Source organism: Vespa velutina, chromosome 2 (genome assembly GCF_912470025.1).
Source record: "Vespa velutina chromosome 2, iVesVel2.1, whole genome shotgun sequence".
In the NCBI taxonomy this organism is placed as follows: Eukaryota; Metazoa; Arthropoda; class Insecta; order Hymenoptera; family Vespidae; genus Vespa; species Vespa velutina.
Window position 1 is genome coordinate 15,445,047 of NC_062189.1, and position 25,572 is coordinate 15,470,618.

A 25,572-nucleotide genomic window follows, 5' to 3' on the forward strand; every position below is an offset into this window, starting at 1 on the left:
CAAATAAAGCTGGTTAACGAGCTTACTACCTATATATATGTATATGTATATGTATATATATATATATATATATATATATGTATGTATATATTTTTATTGCTGTGTAATAACGGTAGAAACATGCATCCTTGTAGAGGTCGGTATTCCAATCATTTTATACTTTCACTACTTTAGGAAGTGACTATTGAACCCTGATCCAACTACCGAACGTTTATCTAACAACGAAAGATTCTAATTCTAATATAAATTCGATTATTAATAAAGTATAATTTTTCAAAATGGTAATGTTACAAAGATTTGCGAATTCTTAACACAAATTTGTTGGCTCACCACAGTACCAATGTTAGCAGAGTAGAAAAGATGAAGAAAGAAAAATAAGTTGAAGGGAAGAAGCACCTCTCTCTTCCTCTCTCTTCCTCTCTCTCTCTCTCTCTCTCTCCCTCTCTCTCTTTCAAGCGATAACAGAGCAATCTGGCAAAGAGCTCCGTTAATCCTTCCTTTTTTGTGCATGGACTACTATCCGGTAGTAGAGAGCAGTAGTGGAAGGTGAAGTCGAAGCCGGTGAATCCGCCCCTGGCGCCACGTAGTATGTGCCATATCATGTGTATGTGTGTATGTGCGGTCTGTCGCGTGTGTTGGATCTTGTGCTCTCGCCGGTTGTGCCGATGACCAGTCTCTGGTCTGGCTGCAGCTGCGAACCGGTTATATACTTTCATCTGGCAGCCTTAGCACGCTCCCTAAAAGAGAATCCGGTGACTATAGTCACGCTGAAGAGGAAGGACAGAGAAAGAGAAATATAGAGAAATAAAGTGAGAGAGAAAGAGAGAAAGAAAGAGGGAAAGAGAGAGAAAGAGAGACAGATAGTGAAAGAGAAGAACAGGGGGGGGAGGTTAATGCCTGTACCAAGGCACGCTTATGCATTGGAAGAAAAGACGTGCAATGTTCCTTTTTATTCCCTCCCCCATCCCTCCTCCCACCACTAACCCCGTTCAATCTCCTCCCCCTCCCCCTCCCCCCCCACCAAAAGTTCCTCTTTCGTTCTCTTGTCTCTTTCTTGTCTTGGTTTTTCTTCTTCTTTTTCTCTCTTTCTTCTATCTCTCTTTCCTTCTCTTTTTACCTCCTTTCTTTAAGACCTTCTTCTTCGTATTCTCCTTCTTCTTCGTCGTCGTCTTCTTCTTCTTCGTCTTCTTCTTCATCTTCTTCTTCCATTGGGATCCATCCACTGGGCTTCTACTTGTCCCGTCGTACGTCGAAAGAATGACAGATTTAAGGACGGCTCGATCAGCGAATCGAGAGAGATAGAGAGATGCCCGATGTATCTCGCCAGACATAACTCAACGCCGGGTATTAAGATTTTCGTAGCTACTTCACGTGCATTCCTTCGAAGAGATCTTGCTTTCATTTTGTTTGTTTGTTTGTTTGTTTACTTTTTTTTCTTTTTTTTTTTCTCCATTTATTCGTTCTTTTGTTTTCTTTTCCTCTTCTTTTTTCTTTCTTTTTCTTTATGATTTCTCTTGCCTTTTTCTTTTTCTTTTTTTGTTGTTATTGTTGTTTTCTTCATCTTTACTCGGGCTCGCGAGTTACGAAAGATGATCGGAGAATCTTGTAATTTCGCTTTGGTCGAGACGACGAAATTACGAGTTTCCCTTCTGGTCAAGGTATGTAGCATACTTATGTACTCCCTTTCGGAGGATAAGAGAAGGGACGGGTCGTGGTAAGAGAAAGGGAAATTAATGCACCTCACTGGTGTTTTCACTTTTATAACCGCAATATATCTACACATTGATCTTTCTTCGTCGAATGAACGAATGATATTAAAAATGGATGATATATATTCGACTGTTGTTAAATAGAATTAGATCTTATCATTGAATCAATACCGATATATTATCACGACGTTATCCAAATATTTTGATATATATGATCGTTTTTCATCGAAAATCAATGATTCAATTATAACGTCGATTAAATTAGTGAAGATCAGAGATTGTTCCTTTTTTCTTTTTTTTTTTTGTTTTTTCTTTTTTTATTACCTGTTTGTGAGCGTAATATACGATTGGAAAAAAAAAATAAAAACGACTGTGTATATATATACATACATACATATATATATATATATATATATATATATATGCATGCCTATCTATAACCGTGGAAGATGAGAAATCTCTGAAGAATTCGGTACGAAACAAGTTCGTTCGAATGAATATCTTCGCTCTTCTTGCATACCCTTCCGTAGTTGGATTCACGGTACGAGCGTGACCACGTTCCGTAAGTGGAGTCTAATGGACGGAGCTCAGAGATCGGTGCTTCGAAGACTTTTAGTCGCGATACGTTTCCTCGTAAATCAACGCCGCGAAACTCGAGAAGAAACTTTGCCATTTTACGTTGTCTCCAAGACGACAACGACAACGACAACGACGACGACGACGACGACGACGACGATCGACTTCTCTCTCGATCGAATCACGTCGAGATGTTCACTATTCATTATTTTTTTTCTTTTTTTTTTGTACTTATTTTTCTTCTCTCTCTCTCTCTCTTATCGCGATCAGCTTCTTTTCCTCTTTATCTTCCTCTTTTTGACTCAATGACACATTCGAACTCGTCTTGGTGGTATCTAACTACCTTCCTTTTATTTCATTCGCCTATCCTTTCAACGCTCGTCCTCTCGAGCTAGTAGAATAGTGCTTGTTCCGTTAGATTCGCGATGCCGTATTTCTAACTACGGATCGCTTTACGATCCTACTTCGGGAGAAATATCGAGACTCGAGATAATTAATGGTAACTCTTTTGCGTGAGCCTCGCGTCGACTAAACGACGATAACTCGAGCCTAGTGAAATTAATTGTCGAGTGAAAAAGAAAAGAAAAGAAAAGAAAAAGAAAAAAAACAAAGGATTCGAAAAAAAAAAAAAGAAAAGAAAAAAAAAGCAAAACTTTATCTATATGTGTAAATTAAAAAAGAAAAAAAAAAGAAAAAAAAAAGAAAACTGAAATCGAATAACTTACGATTTTCAATATGTATCTTATTACGAGAAACGGAGTATTTCTCGTTTCTTTTTCTTTTTTCTCTTTTTTTTTTTTTTTTTTTTTCCTTAGAGAATTCCTCCTGGAATCTGGGTTACGAATTTCTATTCGACTTTCAGGATGATACTTTTTTTACTTTTTCTTTTGCTTTCATCGCACGTCATCGCATTTCTAATATTTTTAAGACCCCCCTCCCCCCTCGAAACTACTTGCCTGTCGTCGTTTTTGCTTGGAAAATTAAAAAGCCTCGGCTCGAGCGAAATATCTACTGGCAGTCGGATAGGTATGTTGCTTCGTATGAAACCACGCGCGCACATTTAAATTGCGAGAAGAGGTCTCTGTGAGTTCTTTTGCAAGTCACATGAATCTAATATACATCGTTGCTGGGCAATTTTGTACGTTTCGTAGTATCCTCTTCCCTCTCTCTCTCTCTCTCTCTCTCTCTCTCTCTCTTGCTCTCTTTTTCTCTTTTTCTTTTCTTTCTTTCTCATTCTTTTTCGCATGTTTAATTGCAACCAGACCTACGCGAATTGCATGTTTTAAACCGGTGAAAAAGTTTAAACGATAGCTCGTGCTTATCCTTCGTTACGTACACATGTTCATATCAAATTCTAAGCATATCGCTAGGAAGGATTTCAATGAAAAATTTTGTTCGAGAAATAAAAAAGAAAAAAAAAAAAAAATACGTGCCCTTCTGCGTGCCATTGCAAAGAAACGCAAGTATATCATAGATATGTATGTAAAATTTTTACATTTTACGAGATATTACAAATTTTCCACTAACTTTCGTATTTTACATATAGAATGTAAAATACTTTACAAGTTATAATTTAATGAAAATCCTTTATTAATCCTTTTACGTACATATATATTTCTCGAATTATTAAATTAAAATTGGAAAATCAGGGCCATACAATAGCATATAAAAAGGATTTATCTTTAATTACTTTATATTAAATATTTAATTCATTGAAATAACTTTCGATCAAAGAAGTTTTATTATTATATAGATATGTATGTGTGTGTGTGTTCATATAAAAATAAATATAAAAAAAAAAAAAAAATAATATAGAAAATATAAAAAAAAAAAAAAAATAGCAAGAAAGTTAATCATTTAGATTTATTATAAAATATAAAATACTTTGTCATCCACCTAAATAAATAATGATGTTCATCAATTCTCTTTTTATAATGGTTTATATCAGTAATGAACCAGCTGATTTTTAATGAATAGGGTCTTATCTTAAAGATGGGAAGATTCAAACGAGAAGATGCCTTTTCTCGGAATATTTGAAAAAGCTTTATTTTCTTTGAAAACAATCATGTCAAAAAACTTCTCGGTTAAATAAATAAATCTCGCGATATATAATCGATTTTTCCTATACATTAAAAGCGATTGCGATTAGTTTTAATTTTAAAAGAATAATTATACACAAGTAGAATTATCGTTAGATCGTAATTTTCTTAAAGGTGTTCTCCATCTTTCACCCGAAGCGTGTTTGACTTCAACGAAAGATATGAACTACAAGCGCAACAAGGGAATAATGTTCTCACTATGCGCTTATCGTATATATAAACTTGCGTAGGTTATACCCCTTTCACATGTAACCTAACAGTCGGCTTAGTAGTATTAATGTTAGTAAGCTGAAGTTATACTTTACAGTCTTCCATATTTGTATCTGCTCAGCTCGACCTGGGTCGATTATTTTTTTTTTACTAAAGAAAAATCTTCGCTCGTTTTTGGAACTTTCTCATTCTTTTTCGCATGTTTAATTGCAACCAGACCTACGCGAATTGCATTTACTTGGATAGGCCGATTTCTCCTCAAAATGCTCATTCTGCGTTATCAAGTTTGTCTTCATAAAAGGGCATTACAATTGAGTGGGCCTTTATTAAAAAGGAGACTTTTATAATTGATTGAATTTTCCGTTCTTTTCTTTTTCTTTTAAGTCAGATCTTTTTACTTAACTCATTTTTTAAATTAGACCTTTTTAGAAACTCTTTTTCTAAAGGTTGAATTCATTCATCATTATAGAAATAACGATCTCAAATCAATTTAGATTTTTTTACGGGAATTTTTCGAATTCTTTTGTATTATATGTAGAAAAAATATTCTTCCTCCTGTGCGAGTAAGATAGTTAGAACATTCGCGTGAATGTGAACGAACACTCGTGTGAACGTTCGCGGATGCAATTAAGTCTAATCATGGCTCCCGATGTAATTTGCAGAATCGTGAAAGCACGATCGGTCGTGCTTAATAGTGGTGACTAAATCTTCCGGTGTTAGGTGGTTGAGCTTTCATAGTCAGCCAAGTTTCAAATGTCTGTAATTAGCGTTGAATTTAAAATTTTCACGAAGTGGCATGTCATCACGCAACTTAGATTTTACTTTGATTTTTAAATATTAGTAATAGTATAAAATAATAGAGTCACTGTTAGTCATTTAAGGTTTTTAAAAGCATCAACCTCTACGTGGTGAAACCGTGGATACACGATATTACCTTTCGATATAACGTGTATCATTTTCTTTTTTTATGTTATATATTTGATCGCAAATAATATCGAGCTAATAGCTACTTAAATAAGTTTTAGCTTTATGTATTTAAACATAAGTATAAATAAATATATAAAGTTTGTACAATTAATGAACACTTTTCAAATAATCTGTCTTTAAAAGAATACAATCTAAAATATGGTTTTTTTCTTTTATTTTTATTATTATATTGTACTATCATTTTTATTATATTCAAAAATCTATTCCGCGTATATTTCATAATATTTCCATACTTATCACTGAAATCATACACACAGTTTGATCAAAAGGTGATGATCAGTTTCTAATTTATTATCGAATATTTATATCATTTTATTTTATTTAATGTTCGATCTACCGACTATGGCGCGACATTTGAGAAACTATGGAAGCAATTTTCTACTAACTCAATCGGTAAAAAGAAGAAACCTTCACATAGGATAAAATCCTGGATAGATAAATCGAATGCAGTAAAAATATGTTTCAATAGTTGATATGCACTGAGTTAAAGACTTATAAGTTTCTTTGGCCGATCTCTTTTTTCAAAATTACATATAATACATGCAAAAGTTTTTTTATACATTCACATAAAAAGTGTTGCCTATCATCAGGCGGCATTTTTCTACAACGTAGTTTTACCATCCTTTCGCTAGATGGCACTTAAGATCTTATTAATCGATAGATTAAAATTTGGAAATTTAAAATGAAATTTTCATATAATTTTCTCATATTAATTTCTTTTACAAATATAATCAATAGATATACGATATTTATTGAACAATGGTGTAATATAAAATGTTTGTAGATGTATAAAATTAATTTCTGAGTATCAGGCAAGTGTTATATTCTTGTAATAAGAAGCGTCTATAATGAGCCCCTTATGAATATAAGATAATATCTACTCTTACTTGGAATAGCAGCCAGTACCTTAAACACGTTCTCTCTAGCACGAAGAAAAATACTTCCGATGAAAATGCAACGCGATACGCCAGTGCGGATAGAATATCGTAAGTTTGTATATTTCTTTAGAATTACATTCGTAATCAGTTGAGTCAACCGTATGTAATCCTTCGAGTTACTTAAGGAGAATCATGATTTAAATATTTGTCCTTTGTCTTTAACAGAATCAATTGACAGAAGTATTCATTATCGATTTTAATTAAAACTTATTAATATCAAATAATGAAATATACATTTACGTGATATATATTCGAATTTATTTCTATTTATTTTAATTGCATCCAAATATATATTTCAAAATTATACGAATAATTAAGATTTTATATGACGTTTCTTTTTCAAAACTAAAAAATCGATATACGCGATAGATCGTATTTTTGTAAAATCATCGCGTCACTTTATTCCTATCTTGTCAAAGTTAACAATTTTTTTTTTTTTTTTTTTGTTTTTTCTGTTTTTCAAATTAGCCTTCAACGTTTGACGAAGAAATTAGAAAAATCATCGAGTTAGTTCCTCAACGTATTTCTTCTGGATGCATTTTTCCCCCCCACCCCACCCCACCCTTTCATTTCCCACAAGTATAAAACTTCCTCCACGGTCGGCGGGGCAGCACAGGTGACCGGAGGTGTTTCGAAGGGGGGAACCTCCCTCCTTCCACGCCTCGGGGAGCACGCCGGGCTGAATTTAACTCGTAACAACCGTACATTTTGTGGTGTTCCGTGTACGGTCAGTGCTCATGGCGTAGAACGAACGCGAATGGCAGCCGACTACGATCCTCACTCTCCGCACGGAGAATTCGCGCGCCGTCATCGTTTCGACTTTCAGTTTAACAACGCGAGCTCGCCCGAACAGGTGAGCATCGGACGTCTTCTGCTTTCCCTCTCACTTTTTCTTTATCTCGTCCTTTTTTTTTCTTTTTTCTTTCTTTCTTGTTCTTTTTTTTTTTTTTTTTTTTTTTTTTTTTTTTTATTGTTTCCTTGGAAGACGTCGATTGGATCTTCATCGACCAAAGAGAAACTTAATATCGTTAAAAAAGAGATACTTCGATTGTTCATAATTTTGGAAAAATTTATTACACAAAAATGTAGTTTCAATTCGAAGGAAAAAAAAAAAAAAGGGCAGTAGATTTTCTTCGTATCCAATTTTTATTAATTTTTTTTTTATTCATTTTTGATTCATTTGCAATTGTTTGCTTTTTTTTTTTTTTTTTTTTTTTTTTTTCTTTAATCACGTTACTGTTAGCGACAATCGTTTGGCTATTATTAATGCATTTTGTACGAATGTAAAATGAACGAGTATTAAAAAGTTTTATAGAAAGTTTAAGAGGAGTATAAATCAATAGGATTTTGGCGCGCTCACGATGATTTGAATTGGCGACGCGTTCGTCGCGTCAAGGAAATGCTCGAGACGTACGAGTTTATTTATTTATCTTTTTTTTTTTTTTTTTTTTTTCTTTTTTTTGACAAGCCGGAAAAAAGTATAAAAGTAAATCAGCGAACAAACGGATAAAAGTTTTTGGGTCTATTATAAGAAGGAGGACGAAGGTACGATAGACATTTTGAAAATTGAGGACGATGAAACTGGGATCTATAAACTTCGATAAAAAAAAATAGTAAGTTTATTCGATAAAATATCATTGTATATTATGTTTGCGTGATTTGAATTTCTGCGATATGTCAATGTGGACAGTGAGTTTTGATAAATGCGACATTGATAGACGTGCACGTATCTACATAACGTTCGTACAAATTTTATAGAAGGAAATTCTCACTAACCCGAGACATGTAATTAATACTTTCGTCACCTTTTACATGCCTCTTATTGACCTAATTGCGACTATAGTTTTTTCTTTTTTTTTTTTTTAATTATTTCACAATTCTTACGAACGAGATTCCTAACTTGTTTTAATCTATATCAATCTATACATATGTATATGTATAAGTTAGAATGAAATAAAGAAAGACAAATAGAAAATTGTAACCTATCAACGAACAACAGCAGGTTATTGCATGATTCTCTACACTCTACGCTTAACAATTTTCAATGATTATGAAATGGTAATTAATTTTTATACGATAATCTTACGCGTCGTAAACATCGATGCGTGACTAGTGCGAACATCGGTACTGTCCCAGATTTTTCTCGACGTCTACCATTATTAATTATTAACTGGAAATCGTTGTTCTTATGCAACTACGAAAGTTAAATTATAAGGACGATAATAACGATTCTTTCTTAGGGAAATGTATGGACGTAATATTCTTGCGAAATCGTATTTCTTCGGCGGCGCGATCGTGTGCATCGCTTTCTTCGAACGTTCGCAATTTCCGCTTGACTCCGAAGCTTCTAACGAAAGTTCAAAAACAAATTTTTTTTATCTCGACTCCTTTCGTACTAACTGTTAAAAGAAAAAAGAAAAAAAAAAAAAAAAGAAAAGAAGAAGACAAAATACGAAGACAAAAATTGTCGATTTACGATCGAACGAAATAAATCGACGAATAATCATTTCTTGCAATATTTCAATATGTACGGCGATAATAATCTATCGAGATTAAATCTGACATTTGAAAAACATTAGCCAAGTTTCTCGACTTTCTTCTACGAAGAGATGACTCCTTCGTGGAATAAATAAGATGGTAGAAGTCACGCAGCCCACATGTTTGTTCGAGCACGAAGTTATATTATAAAAATATCAAATAGAGGAAACACTTCCTTAAGGATCGATTTATACAATTAAAATTGAGACAGGATCGATAAACAATTTTCCGGTCTGAATATGCATCCATCCGTGTCGTAGAAGATTCTCTCATTCGGATCGATCGTCGATTCTCGATTACCATCTGCTATCATCTTACGTTTCACTGCTATCATTTCTTCGACGGTGGTAGGCCAGTCCAAACGAAAGAATAATTGTGGCTTGCAAATAAAATCTATTTCTTGGTAACCAATTTGAAAAATGTTGAATGAGGATATTATATCGAAATAAGTGAATTCTATTTTATACAATTTACAAGATTGAAATATCACCAAATTTAATTAATTACGGAAGTTGTTTACCGACCTGTAAAAATTCAATTATCTCGTTACGCGTTTATCTCTATCTTTGCGGTACGAAATACGACCAGGTATATGGTTTGAATTTTTTAATGAACAAGATGAAAAAGAATATAAAAAAAAATATAAAAATATAATAAAATGAATGTATGTACATACATACATTAACACACCTAGACATATATACACATGTAATATGTGTATGTATGTTTCCTGTAATTCGATCGTCTATTAATGAATTATAACTATTATAAATACATAGTTAATGATAATACAAATAATCATTGGTTGATTATGCCATAAGAGAGAATTTTATTATTAACTGGAAAGAAAAGAATAAGTGGTAGAAAGAGAGAATAAAAAATTATTCAGACAACTTTACTCGATATCAGCTCGATATCGAAATTTAATCGTATAGTTTTATGCTATAGTTATTGCACGGATAGATGGTGTAATATAAGAAGATATATTAAACAGGTACCTACGCATGCATCGATATCACGGCCGTTGTATTACACCTGCCGAGCATGCGTCGATAGGCCACTGTCACACGTACACACGTGCACACATGAAAGAAAACAAACGCGGGGAAGAGGTCGTCACGCGACGAATATCCTTTATGGGGTTGGCTGGGTAACAGACGGTATTATGGGGTGTGTCGATACCCCGCATGGCTTTATCATTCGGAAGCATGCATGGCAGGTGTAGGAAATGACGTCACTCGTCTCGGGATATACCTCTTTGAAATACGAGCTTACTGTCTAACTAACTATTGTCAAATTGAATCGATAAATTTAAAGAAAAGAAAAGGACTTCTCTGTTATATTTATTCTTTCTTTTTCTAATTAATTATTTTAATAATTAATAATTATTTTATTTTAATTATTTTCATTCGTAGAAACTGACAAAACTTATTATTATTCTTCTATTATATTATTTATTTTATTTACTAATAATAAATTCTTTTCTTTTTTATTTTAGGAATTTAATAAATTGAAAAGATTTAAATTCAAAATTATTGGAATCTTTGTACGTTAAGAAACTGGATACGATTTATCGACTGACATTTTATTTCCTTTGCAGTCTCGTTAAAAAGAATCTTGATCGTTTCAATTGTAATTTCTTCCATTGTATTACCATTTACTGTAACAAACGTTGTTTTTATCATTTGTGAAATTATTGCCATTATTTCTTTGAAATCAGGTCGTTTCCATGAAAGATGGTTTTATCGATCAACCAATTCAAGTTACCGAAAGTCAAATCCATTGGAAGAAAAGTTCGATATAAATCTTATGCTCTTCCTTATAGCTTTCGTGGTAATAGTTTGAAATGAAGTTTGTATTCCGCGAACGTTTCATTAGAACACGCGAATGTTGAAGAAATTTTTCGAACACTTCGTTGCCCAACGAATCGAACGTTCTAAATGTGTAAAGATATTTTCACGAAAGAATATTTTTATAGAATTCTTTTATTTTTTTATTTTGTTATTTATTTATTTTTTTTTTTTTTTTTTTATTTAAACAAGAAAAATGAGAAAACAACGAGTCATTGTTAGGTTTAAAATCGTAACAACGTTCCCCTCCCCCCCATCTCCCAATACTTATACATTATCTTTCTTTAATCTTATTCGATCTTATATTTCGATTTGAGTTCTTGTAGAGTTTTCGAATGCTCTTGTTTTGCACGCTGTATGATCTCGCGAGAATTTGCGTACGATTAAGGAGCAAGACCGTTTTCTGCGCGTGGCAAGCAGACTGCGTGGCCTCCACATTTAGCGGAGTCTTAAAAGTCAAGAGCGTGGCCGACACACTCCGTTAGCAAGAGGAACACGCACTCGCTATGTTCACGAGTGTTGTTTTAATGTCGAATCGTCCAAAAAGGGGCATACTGACGAACATCCTCTTCTTCGCTCCGTCGATTTCCAAACAAATGTAATCCCTAACTTTTAACGTTAACTTCATCCTCGAAAATTTTTTTTTTCCTTTGTTTTAATTTTTTTCCTTAATATTCTAAAAATATTCTCTAATTTCAAACTTCATTCAGAAATTTCTTTTTATAAAATATATCATATAATGATATATACTCGGTTATAATTTATACATTATTAATTCATTTATTAATTCTTAAGTATTTTGTAAATAAAAATTTATCCATTTCTATCATTATTAATAATGCTATTACTATTATCTTAATGATTATAATTATTTATTAACATTATTATTATTATTACTATTATTATTATTATTATTATTATTATTATTATTATTATTATTATTATAAATGTAATTTCAATGGTTTCAAGGAATTAATTTAAATTTTGTTACACAACGTAGATACATATATTTAAAATGGATCAAAGCTGTTAACAGATTAAAGAATAATTCGAAATAATTAATTAAGATCGAATGAAAATAAACAAGTCCTTGGAAATAATTAAAAGTATTTGACAATTTTTTTAATAATTTTATAGTTACAATGTCATAAACACTGTTATTATAAAATCGTACAGAGATCTCTGTACGAGGTTAAAAATATAATTGAACGTTTCTCAACACATCGAACAAATAAATATTGACAATTAAAAAACGTGAGAATGCGGGGAAGTATAAATTATCAGATCGAACATAGTCGACTATTCTGATCGCGACTTCGTTCAATAATTTTGATACATACCTTTGGGGTCTTTGGGATGGAATCGAAGGCGTTTCGTAATCTCGCATAGTTATCTCTCGTTTCCTGGCATCGGCCTTGCAGACGAGTGACCACGGCCGGATATGCTCGCCTTTACAAAGAACTCGAAGGAATAAGTACTGAGGAAGCCGAGGAACGAGAAACTTAATGAACGTCGTGATCGTAGTTCAACGACCTTATTCACGCCCTTTGATTCTATAAAATTCAATTATCCGTACCGACATTATCAACGCTTCTTTTATACTTCATTTATTTATATATATATATATTTTTTTTTTCTTTCTTTTTTATTATTTTTTATTTTTTTATTTTTTTTCTAATAGGTATAATCAAATATAATATAACTTGAATTTAACCTTACGCGCATTTCTGTACGTAATATTTCCATGAAAAGAAAAAAGATAATAATAATAAATGGATAGAGTATAATCAGCCGACGTTAAAAAGTATTCACCGAAGGGATATAGATGTAATTTATATATAAAAAAAAAAAAAAAAAAAAAAAAAAAAAGACCGATCATTTCGCCATTGTATTTTCGTGTCTTCAATACTACCTTCGTTTTCTACGTTTTACATAACAATAAACTAGTTAAGTTCAGACTATTATTTCGTCCCACTGGGATACCATTTCTAGAAAATTATGTAGTTTATTTTACTGTTATACTTGGAAACTTTCGCCTAATCCACGAATTCGTTTTTAATACTTTCGTTTTTTCTGTTAGTATATATATATATATATTTTTTTTTTTCTTTCTTATTACGAGACTGTCTTACCTTATTCTTTTTCAAATATTCACTTTCTCGCGAAAGTTAATTATTATTGAAATCGAAAAAGTTTACTCGAGCGTAAGAACCATCGACGATAAATAGAGAGAAGCTAAAAGACGTCTTTATTGTGATAAATCTTGATTAAAACTCAAAATAATTTTTAATTAATTATAAATTAAAAAAGAAAAGAAAAAAATAAGACGAAGATAGATGAGACAAGACTTACGATCAAATTGGAGAAGATGTACTTACGTATTACGTAACATGACGGTATTCATTGAAGTAAAGTCAGCGAACTCGTTTTTACACTCGTCTTATATTGTTTTTCTTTGTGTATTACGTTTACGTGGCTGAGTAACATCCTCGTGAGAAATGCGTCGGTTCTTCCGGCTGGCTTTCACTTCGTCTCTAATTGTCCCCGTGGTCAGTCGGAATGAAAATCTTGACATTGCACGATGACCGTCTTTACCAAGGAGAAAGCAGTTATTGTGTTCATGGAGCCGTTTATCAAACGGCATGTAAAAAAAAAAAAAAAAAGAAAAAGATAAAACATATAGTTATACTAATTCCATTTCCTTGATTGCGATTTAACTTTGATAAGGAACTTCAAGATGAAAGATAATAATTTTATAACAAAATTGAAATTGTATTAAGTTTAATTTCTTATTGCATATTCGATCGTATATAGAAATTAATTAATGATATTAATTAAACATGAGAGCATACATAAATATGAATTGCTTTATATGAAGTTATTTTGACTGTTAAAAAGGGAAAAGAAAAGAAAATTTTTCACAGGCTATTAAATGAAACTTTTTCTGAAATACTTGATCGTAGGAGCATGCACATGCGTGCAAATTTTTTCTTCAAGGGTTAAATCGCCCATAAAATGTTAGTGAAACTTTAAGATGTATTTGTTGATGATGACCCCGTTACGTTCCCTTATAATCATCATGCAAACACACAACTAAGTATTCGAGCGACTTTCATCTTCTCTGGGACGTGTTTCACTTCGCAACCAATTACGGAATCTGGATCCTGAGAAGTTTGTACGGAGAGTCCGACTAGTCTAAGAAACTCGTGTCGTACTAATAGCACTAAAGCACGTTGACTCATCGTTAGGTCTTCGTGTAATTAAGCTACGACGAAGACAATGCGGAAAGCGTGCAACTGTACGAGCGTAAAAATAAAGCGTGCGCGAAGAAAGCGTTCATTTGTATTAATTTTTCATTCAAATAAATACTTTTTCTATATTAACATTATCCATATTAATGACATAATTTTAAATAGCATACATATATGTAGAAGCTGATCTAATAATTATCTTATTAAATATTTTCAAAATAATGAAAGAATAGTGAGAAATTTAAAGATGATATTTTTTTTCTTTTTATAGATTCGGAATTATCTTATAACAAATTATAAACTAATTTCGTAGATATTTAAATTGAAAAATAATTATTAGATCATCGTGTCTATATAAGATTTATCGAATATTTCGAATTTTTTTTTTTTTTTTTTTTTTTTTTTGCGAAAAAAAAATCTCAACAATTTTAATAGAATTTCTTGCATTATAGATAAAAATTGAGAAAAATTTTGAAAGAAGACAATGTGGATTAAACGAGACGTTCGATTAACAAGATGACTACGATTAAAACAATTGGCTCGTCTTCTTGGCTCATACGATCTTACAAGAGAAGCAGATTCAAGGAAGACTGGCTGATACTATTATTTCTATTGTTAGCATGTGTTTCGGAAAGTTGCACGGCTCGAAACAATCCGCCACGCTTTCTCATCGACGGACAGCCAGAAATTGTTCTGAGATTGAAAGAGGGTCCAGAAACGCTAATCGGTACGTAGAAATGCATTCGATTCGATCGACTTGTTCTCGCGTGTTCTAAACGACTACCTAGACTTCTCCTCTTGCTACATATTTACGTTTGGTCACGCTTCATAAACATTTCTTGACTAATTTGGAGCATTGTCTTTCGAACGGTGCTGCTTCCTTTCTTCTTCCAATACTTCCCGGGTATTGTGTTTCTCTCGTGATCTTTAAATCATTGATGCGTAGTGAAGCATATATATATATATATATATATATATATATATATATATATATATAGTTAGAGGTATCGCGCTCGCACACTTAAATAGATTTTACATTAATAATATTAACTCTTTCGTGATCAACTAGCAATTTGATATGACGTACTATCAAATTGAAGCTATTTTAACAGCATAAGAATATGTATAATGTATAATGTATAATGTATATGTATAATGTTGTCGATCAGTTAAATGTATTTAAATAAAAATTTATCAAAATATTATTATTTAATATTGCATATAAAATTAAATGAATTTTTGTTTTTTTTTTTTTTTTTTTTGGAATTGGCGGGCAAAAAGACGAACAACCTGTTGGACCAATTGAATACAATTCAAATTTAATTTCATTCGGTATTTGATTAAATAGGGAAATACACGAAATAACAAATAAAGATGTTTTGATGTAGGAATAAGGTTTCACGAAATCGCATAGTGTCTTGAGCTTCTGACGAATTTCAATTACCCGTGTGAACGATCAAGACCCGCATCATTCCGTAATTCGTTCCAAATGACTTCTGTTGCAGGCAGCTTAATTTATAGACTACGTGGCATCGATCCTGACGGTGACAGTCTGACGTTCGGCGTCAGGGATCAACCTGGAAGCGATGTAATTCGACTTGAGAATTTCGGTCTTAACGAAGCTAATATATATCTCAATAAATTGTTAGACAGAGAGGTGAGTTTACCGATGCTACATCATCTTCATGTATTTATCTCTAATGGTTTTTAAATGACTGATTGTTATCTTTAAAATAAAAAAGCAAGAAAAAGATATCGTAATAAAAATTTTAATTGTGTAGGACGAAAAAAAGAAAAATAATTCCTTGAGATTTCTATTCCTTTCTTTACACGTTTTCTTTGAAAACTATTCGAATGAAATTAGTATTGAGTAAAGAACGATATAATACTCGGAGAAATATCTATAGCGGTGATTACAAAGGGAAAGAAAAATGATCTATAATTTGCGCGTTTCGCATGAATGCCTCGTGGACCGATTTTACCAAGTTTGAATGGATCGAAAGTATACAATCTGAGCTTGTTAAAGGACTCGATGGGACGTGAGAATAGACTGTGAGATAACTCGAATTTAAAATCGATTTATGCTATAGAAGAAGCGTTCGTCTCGATCGTTATTGATCTTTAAATCGACGAAAACAAAAGAAAAAAGAAAACATAAAAAAAAATCATTAATAAACACATTATAATTTGTCGATCAGGTTCGAGATGAATACGCTCTGGTCCTAACTCTGACTGATGGAAAGTTAGGAGAAGGAAATTTTATCACTCAAAGTTTATTGCTATTGGTCGAAGATATTAACGATAATGTGCCAATTTTTCGACCTCATCCAACGTCTTTGACAGTACGGGAAGATTCTGGTCCTGGTATATTAGCAACTGTCGAAGCAACCGATGCGGACGAAGGTGCCCATGGACAAGTTGTTTATTATCTTCAAGAATTAGACGGAGACAATGATATTTTTGGGATATCTACGGTCAACGGGAAAGGAATTGTTCGATTAATTGGTCGACTGGATTACGAAAGGAAATATTTATATCAGCTGAGAATATTGGCGGTGGATCGTGCGATTAACGAAAAAGTTAGTGGTAATTCATTAAATTTGTCAGAAACGATTTGTTATTAGAAAAAAACAAAAAAAACAAAAAAAGAAACTACAACTTAAAACTCTAAACGTGTGAGTCAATGCCCTCGAAAAGATTAATGTAGATTCAAAATTCTATTCTGTGAGAATTCGAATGAATTTAAACTAATATCATGCATATAATACTTCTGTATAATCTTGCCATAACGTCGTTTGGTATTCGTGAGTAAGTACCATCATGCAATAGGTAGAAGCAAATTATTATAGGAAATAGATTTATAATTACAACTCTGTCGATTCGACTTATTCATTTTCTTTTCTTTTTTTTTCTTTTTTTTCTTCTTCTTCTTTCTTTTTTTTTTTTATTCTTATAAACACGTAAATAATTATTTCAGGTAAATACAGGAACAACAGCTATTTTAGTGAAGGTACAGGACGTCGAGGATCAACCACCCGAATTCATATCCATGACACCGGTTGCTAGAATCAGCGAGAATGCCAGGATCGGTACATCCGTTTTACAAGGTTAGCTCCGGTAGACCGTAGCGGAAGAATGAAAAAAGTTTTTCAGAAAGATTGCATCTACTTTTTAATCTTAATAATACCAATAATCAATACACGATTAATTCATTGTTAATAACATCTAATCGATCGTATACGAGATTAGATATTACAAAAAAAAAAAAAAAATAAAGAAAAAAAGATTAACATATTAATACTGTAATAATATAAAAAATTGAAAACAATTATATTAATTTTTTTAATTCTCCAGTTCGTGCTGCTGATGGCGATAAAGGTATCAACAATAAAGTTACCTACAGCATTACTCAAGGACCAAGGTACCTGTTTGATATCGACGCCACTTCCGGTTTGGTATTTACAAGAGCTCAACTCGATAGAGAAGCCGAGGAAAATGTCGAAGGTACATTCGTTTTGGAAATCACTGTTAAGGAAGTCTCTAGAATAATTCCACCACCGTCGGTATCGACGGAGGTAACAGTGATTTTGACCGATGTTAACGACGAAACTCCGACCTTCCGAAGTTCGTATTACCAAGCTGAGATAAACGAGAACTCTCCAAAAAACACACCCGTCAATTTTATTGGTGACGCTATACCTGAAGTCTATGATCACGACTTGGTAAATAGGAGAATTTGCGATTATCAAAGAAAAAAATATTTTTTATTTTTATTATTTTTTTTTTATTTCTTTTTTCTTTTTTATTAAAAAAATAAAATACCATTTTAGGGAACAAACGGTACGTTTCGAATGTTCATTGAAGGAGGCAATGGAATATTTGATGTAACACCTTCGAGAGGCATCAATGAGGTACCGTTTATAATTCGAGTAAAGAATTCTAGCGAGCTTGATTTCGAGAAAAGATCAGGTATGATATGAACATAAATTTGTATAATTAAATCTAAATAAGATAAAGATAAGAATTATTCGTTGTTACATAATAATTTACTATTATTTTTTAACGTCAATATACATATGGAAAATATAAAATTTTTCGAATATATAATAATAAATATTTAATTTTATGTAACGAGAAATAAATTCAACTTAACTTGGCATTTGAAAAATAAGCGATGAAAATTTTAAAAATACAATATTGTTTATAACTATATTGTATTATAATCGTCTTATTTTTATCTTAAATTTCATTTTGTTAGATAGAATTAGAGAAAATAAATTATTTCTTTCAAGTGGTCAATTTTACCCTAATCGCCAAAGAGATCGTATCGCATGCACCTAAATATAATGCTGTACCAGTGACAATTTTTATAACGGATCAAAACGATAATTATCCTGAATTTACAAAAAATATTTATGAAGTCTCCATCGAAGAAAATTGTCCGATTGGTAGTACAGTAGCATGGGTTCAAGCATTGGACGAAGACAGTGGGACTTTTGGATCACGTGGGATTAGATACACAAATTTAGGCGGTAGTATTGCACACGCGTAAGTAAAAATTTTAATAAACTTTATACCAATAGAAAAGAGAAAGAGTGATTTAGTTTAAATATAATATCTTATCATTTCATGTAAATATAAAATCTTATCATTTATAGCCTGATATTAGATCCAATAAGCGGAGTGATTACTGTTAAACAAACTGGTCCGAGTTTTGATCGAGAATTAGTTTCTCGACATTATTTAACAATTGAAGCTAGAGATGATCTTGGAAAGGGTAATCGTAATACCGCTCAGTTAATCGTCAATATCAATGATGTGAACGACAATGCACCAGTTTTCTTACAAAACAAATACGAGGCTGTTCTTTTAGAAAATGAAGATCACTTTGAAGCTCCATTGATCGTTGAAGCATTCGACATAGATTTAAATGGTACGAATAATAATAAGATAGCATTAACAATCAATAAAAATCTTAATTATCGAATTAATTATCCGAATAAATTTTCTTCTCGTGTATTACTGCAGGTACGAAGAACAGCGACATAATTTATGCTTTGGTGTCCGGCGAGTTTTCGAAGAACTTTACGATCGATCCGAAGCGTGGTATAATAAGTTTGGTCAATCCATTAGACTTCGAAGCACTACCTATTAATCAAGGTCACATGGAAACGTCAGTGAGGCATTTGAAATTAACGGTGAGAGCTAGAGACATGGGAACGCCAAGTTTGAGTTCCGACGCACCTGTCATTATTTATTTCAAGGACGTTAATGACAATCCACCTTCTTTCGAAAGGACATTATATAAACGAAGCATCCCGGAAGATTTAGAAGGTGGAACCAGCGTTTTACAGGCAAGACATTGTTCTTCTTTTAAATCTTATATACATCATTTAAAAGAAAAATAATATTAAAAAAGAAATCATTCAATTTGTAATTTTAACGCAATCATGTAAAAATAGGTGAGAGCTTGGGACAAAGATTTGTCTTCGCCAAATAACAAAATAGTTTATCGTATTCAAAACGGTGCCGGTGACAAGTTCGTGATAGGTCCCGAAACCGGTGTGATTAGGGTCGCATCCGGTTCTAATTTAGATCCTGATCTAACGTCACCCAAAACTACGAGATATAGTTTAAACGTAGTGGCCATCGACAGTGGAACGGAAATACAAAGAACTGCCGAGGTTCTTGTGAATATAACTATCGTCGATGTCAATAATAAACCTCCATTATTCATCGATCCTGGTACAGTTACTATCCGAGAAAACACGCAAGTAAGTTAATCAACGAATCTCGATCGAAATAATATATGACAATCGAAAATTCAATTGACGTTTTATCTCTTCCATTATTTATTATTAAGGATCTTATTCATCATGAAATATTTAGATTTTGTAATATTCATATACTTTCTTTTAGGTAGGTGCCTACGTACATCGAGTTGTTGCTAACGATCCAGACATCGCACCGATTTTACGTTATCGAGTCGATCACAATTCGTCCGAGGCACGAAACGAAGAAGGTACTTTGATTAAAATTCAAGAGTACGATTATTTGGCAGCTTTGGAATTAAACGCGATCGATGGTTTGCTAAGGGTGGTTAAACTTTTGGACAGGGAACGAGTTGAAACGATAAGACTCGGTTTGGTTGTTGAAGATTTGGCTGCCGTTAGAGGACTACAAACTGCCTCTGGTTTGTTCATTAAATCATTCTATGATGTTGTATCGATTACTTGAAAAATTTACGGTATCGTTATATTAACTTTTATTTCAGCTGTATTAAGTATAATCATCGAAGACGAAAACGATAACAATCCGAAATTTCGAAGACCATTTTACAGACGATCGGTTACAGAAAATAGTAAAAATGGTGTTAATATAGCTAGCATTGTCGCCGATGATGCTGATAAAAATCGTAGTATCACTTATTCCTTAGAAAGTCCGAAAGAATTAACCGATCTTGTACATTTGGATCCTGAAACTGGTGAAATGGTCGTTGCAAATAAAATCGATCGAGAATTGTATCCTTGGCTTAATCTTACTGTCCGAGCTACTGATTCAGGAATACCACCTAGGTAAACAAAATATTTGCTTTTTGTTATTTAACAAAAATCTTCATGCGATTATTTTCGAAATTACTTTAAAATGTATGTTTCTATGATCTCCTTAGATCAAGCTTGTCGGAAGTGTACGTTCAAGTACTCGACGAAAACGATAATAATCCATACTTTGTCACAGAAATTAGTAACATAACTGCAACGGAAAATGCCAAAATTGGTACAGAAATTGCTGTAATTCAAGCGAGAGACCTTGATAGCGGTGATTATGGGAAAATTACATATCTTCTAGATAGAATGTCGTCTCAGGTGAATATTTAAATTATATCGATTGCATATACTAAGAAATATCTTTTTTTTCTTTTTTTTTTTTCTTAATGAAACTAATAATTATCATATTTATTGAAACTAATAATTATCAAACTTATTAGGGTAAATTTGCTATTCATCCAGAAACAGGAGCTGTAACGGTTGCTGATACGCTCGATTGGGAATCCAGACATAATTATATTCTAGTCATAGAGGCTTGGGATAATTATCAATTTGGTTATACCGCTGGGGAATCGAGAAACGCTTTTAAACAAATTCCGTATGTTATTCGAGTATATGATAAATTATCAATTAGATTTTCTCTAATGAATTGATTTAGATCTAAAATATACATTGGACTTATTTCAAATCCTATAATTAGAGAAATAATTATTAATTTCATAATAGATAGTTATACATAAAAGCATACGTATAATCTATGTATATATATAATTTTTTTTATTTATTTATTTATTATATATTATTTATTATCTCTTCAGAGTTACGGTAATCGATGTGAACGATAATCCTCCGAAAATCGATATACCTCAGGAATGCGTCAGCATATCGGAATTTCACGATATCAGAGATTCCATAGTGGTTGCAAAGGCACAGGATGCTGATGATCCTACGACTCCCAATGGACGTGTTGTTATTAGAATACTGTCTGGCAACGAGATGGGTTAGTTTATTCGATAGGAAATAATTAAAGATACCTAATACAAAAGGATGCTTCGTGAAATATTAACTTCGAAACAATTTTCCAACATTAGGTTTGTTCATGCTCGAACAAGTGGATTATTGGACGGCGCGGATTAAAGCTGTCCGAAGTTTGAGAGGAAAGTTCGGTAATTATTCGTTGGAGTTAGAAGCTCGTGATCTCGGAGTTCCAAGTAACAAGGAGACATCGATCTTAGATATTTGCGTGACAGACTACAATGACAATCCACCAATATTTATCAGTCCGCAACATAATACCACCATTCGTGTATCCGAAGTAAAAATTTAGTTTGAATTTTTCATATATAATAATATTCTATTTTATATTATTTTTTAATTATTAAATGTCTCTTTTAAGAACGTCACAGTTGGCACGTCGATAATTCAAATAGTCGCGGATGATGCCGACACTGGGCCAAACGGAGACGTTCATTTTCGTTTAAAACAAGATCTTGCTGGCCATTGGAGAACTTTTCACATTGACGATAGAACCGGTGTTATAACTTTAAAGCTTCCATTGGATAGAGAACTTCAAAGATTATACGAAGTACGCGTAAACATTAAAATTATCAATCGAATTATATTTTCATGATACGAATTTCGTTAATTGATATAGAAATGAATTAAATTAATCATATGCAAGATATAAAATGTTATATGTATTTTATCTAGATACGAGTCGAAGCTTACGATTTAGGAATACCGACACCTTTGAGCTCTGATCTGGATTTAATAATTTATGTTCGCAATATAAACGATTATGAGCCTCAATTTTTGATCGATGTTTTTAACGTTAATTTCACCGAGGAACAATTACCGAGATCAGAAATGGCGATACTTCCTGAAACAATCGATAGAGATGAAGTTGACGATCTCGATGATCCACCAACGCAAGTTTGTTATTTTATAGTTGACGGTAACGACGATGGATCATTTGTCTTGGACGTTTATAAGCACGAGCTTTCTGTAAGAGTAAACATTTTTAAACAAATGTTAATATGTAACTTACTAATAAAATAAATGAACGAACGAATTGATGTGTTGTTTCAGACTGCGAAGACATTAGACAGAGAAACTCAAACACAACACACATTAATAATAAAAGCTACCGAAGATTGTTCGACCGTTCCAACGAACGAAACTATCTTCGACGAAACTGATGATACACTGTTGAAAGTCATCGTCACGGTTGAAGATATAAACGACAATCCACCGAGATTTGTAAACAAAGTATTCACTGGAGGTGTTACTACCGAAGCTGACTTTGGAACTCAATTTATGAACGTCAAGGTATTATATAATGAATAATATTTATTTATTCCTATATCCCTTTCGATATTATAAATAATAATTATTATTGAATTTTTAACTTAGTCATAATAACAATTATTAATGTTACGATATATTTATCATAAAATTATATATACCGTTATAAAATTTCACGACAATATTGTGAGTAATTTTTATAATAATTATTATTAATGAATATATATAAATATAATTTTGTACGTATATATGTAATTATTAATGAATAATACGTTGAACGTACAGGCTATTGATTTGGATGCGGAAGATAATGGAGTTGTCTCTTATTATCAAGTTGGGAAAATGCATATGACTTTGACCGAAGGTTTGGACGATATTCAACTTCAACCCTTTCTCGTTCATAAGCTTACCGGAGCGGTTAGTTTGAATTTTGATCCTCAGAGGGGGATGAAAGGTTACTTCGATTTTACGGTATATATTTTTTTTTTTTAGAGTTTTGGAACACAATAAATAATTCATTAATGCAATAAATATTTAATAATTGTAATGATCTTTTTTTAGGTCTTGGCTAATGATTCACAAGGATTAATGGACACAGCTAAAGTATTTATTTATTTATTACGTGAAGATCAAAGAGTTCGATTTGTTCTTCGTCAGCATCCACCTGAAATTCGAAATAGAATCGAAATATTTCGACAGTAATTATTTATATGATTTGCAAATAAATTATTATAGTAGAAATAGAGATGTAATAATTCATATTATATTCGTAGAACTTTGGGTAACGTGACCGGTGCAATCGTCAACGTGGACGAGTATAAAATTCACGAGAATCAAGATGGTTCGGTTGATAGAACGAAAACGGATTTATACTTGCATCTGGTAAATCGTCGCGATAATTCGATCCTCGAGGTGTCTGAAGTATTAGAATTGGTTGATCGAAATATCGAAAAATTAGACAATCTTTTTAAAGAATTCAATGTATTGGATACACAGCCAGCTCAGTCGCAGCCAATTGTTCAATACGAACAAGCTGGTACAACGTTCTGGCTTTTAACATTAACTTTGTTTCTCGGAGCTCTTCTCATTTTGTGTATCGCTTTGTGTCTTTCTCAAAGAGCATCTTTTCAAAGACAGCTTAAAGCAGCGAATGCATCATCATTTGGTACGAATTATTTTATACGTTTACCATTTATATTCGTATACATTTTCTCGTTAAATTCGGTCAATCATTATTTTTATAAAAAAAAAAAAAAAAAAAAAAAAAAAAATTTAATCTTATAACTATAATCATTTAAAGGTACATCAGATTCAGAATTTATTCGAGGTCCAGGACGTGTTCCTAATACGAACAAACATAGTATGGAGGGTTCTAATCCAATTTGGATGCACGCATATGAAAACGAATGGTTTAAAAGCGATGAATCTTATAGTCATACATCAGAAAGAGATTCTTTGGATGAAAATGCTCTTAATAATGAAGAGATGATGAATGAAGTGAATACTGAACAAAGAACAGAAGATAAGCCTTATTATATCGAGCCAAGGGTGTCTTCAGTTTCTAGGTAAAAAAATTTTTTTCTAATTTTGCTCGAATATTATTCTTACGTGAAATAATGAATTAAATAATTTATTGTAAACATTTGATTTTTCTATATTTTATCTTTTTTTTTTTTTTTCTTCTTCTTTCCTTTCAGTTCGGAAACCGTAACAGAGCCTACGACTGACTTCAATCGGAAATCACCCTTGTTTTTAGGGTCGATGACAACCGTTAACCCTCTCGGAAAAAAAATTGAAACTACAGAGCTTTAAGCGATATTAAATTTATTCGTATTGATCGAGAAAAATGGAATTTGTAGGAACTATAGAATATCTGTCGATATAAATTATCTACGTACAAATGAAAATGAATGAAATAAAATTTAACTATATTAAATTACTACTAATATAACTATACTTTTATGTAAATACCAAAGTACATTAGAATAACGGATAGATAGATATTTAGATAATTTATTTATATAAGTTAACGTATACTCGAAATATATAAACATTTATTTATTGCCGAAATAATTTATTTAATTTCATATATTCATTTAATGTCGCTTGATTCGAAATATCATGTAGAATTAAATAATTCACGTAAATATATGATAATTGAAATTTACTTTGACATTATTTGAAACTTAAATGTTACTTAATTGAACGATATAAAAACAACGAGTATTCGAAAGACGAACTTTTGTACTTTAAATATCTTTGTAACTTTAATGGTGACGAATAAAAGAAAGTACAAGCAATCAATAATATTCTTTCATTTAATTCCATACGAATTTTCTCTAGACATTTCAAATTTATTACTAGAATACAAGAAATAGTCGAAATATCCTTGACATGCAGATAATATCAGAAGTATATTTCGCGAAAAGGTTTCGGACAAAGGAGGAATTCATTATTTAAATTCAAATCTAACGTACGTTTGTAGTACTTAGAACTTAAGTATCGCTGACCTCGATGGGTCAGTCACACTCCTGAGGAGGCCCTTTCACCCTTATGTAGTTT

The 25,572-nt window shown here is 32.1% G+C and overlaps 1 protein-coding gene across 4 annotated transcripts in view; it reads left to right on the plus strand.

Moving 5' to 3' along the window:
* LOC124946406 (cadherin-23) overlaps positions 1–25,298 on the plus strand; it is a 31,443-nt gene extending 6,145 nt beyond the window's left edge. The window contains exons 1-26 of one of the 4 annotated variants that reach the window (XM_047487046.1): positions 7,125–7,372; positions 7,863–8,132; positions 14,611–14,885; positions 15,664–15,815; positions 16,357–16,737; positions 17,136–17,265; positions 17,513–17,880; positions 17,989–18,127; positions 18,451–18,706; positions 18,817–19,091; positions 19,187–19,512; positions 19,621–19,932; positions 20,078–20,351; positions 20,433–20,733; positions 20,829–21,024; positions 21,147–21,304; positions 21,525–21,706; positions 21,798–22,021; positions 22,103–22,291; positions 22,417–22,710; positions 22,795–23,034; positions 23,296–23,481; positions 23,572–23,708; positions 23,784–24,175; positions 24,311–24,575; positions 24,708–25,298. In XM_047487046.1, the coding sequence (XP_047343002.1) occupies positions 14,675–14,885; positions 15,664–15,815; positions 16,357–16,737; positions 17,136–17,265; positions 17,513–17,880; positions 17,989–18,127; positions 18,451–18,706; positions 18,817–19,091; positions 19,187–19,512; positions 19,621–19,932; positions 20,078–20,351; positions 20,433–20,733; positions 20,829–21,024; positions 21,147–21,304; positions 21,525–21,706; positions 21,798–22,021; positions 22,103–22,291; positions 22,417–22,710; positions 22,795–23,034; positions 23,296–23,481; positions 23,572–23,708; positions 23,784–24,175; positions 24,311–24,575; positions 24,708–24,822 (5,703 nt within the window). In that variant the 5' untranslated portion in view covers positions 7,125–7,372; positions 7,863–8,132; positions 14,611–14,674 and the 3' untranslated portion in view covers positions 24,823–25,298. Of the gene's footprint in view, positions 1–7,124; positions 7,373–7,862; positions 8,133–14,610; positions 14,886–15,663; positions 15,816–16,356; positions 16,738–17,135; positions 17,266–17,512; positions 17,881–17,988; positions 18,128–18,450; positions 18,707–18,816; positions 19,092–19,186; positions 19,513–19,620; positions 19,933–20,077; positions 20,352–20,432; positions 20,734–20,828; positions 21,025–21,146; positions 21,305–21,524; positions 21,707–21,797; positions 22,022–22,102; positions 22,292–22,416; positions 22,711–22,794; positions 23,035–23,295; positions 23,482–23,571; positions 23,709–23,783; positions 24,176–24,310; positions 24,576–24,707 lie in introns of those variants that run through there. The other 3 variants (XM_047487045.1, XM_047487047.1, XM_047487048.1) reach the window with 3 other exon arrangements.
* Positions 25,299–25,572: the final 274 nt, after the last annotated feature.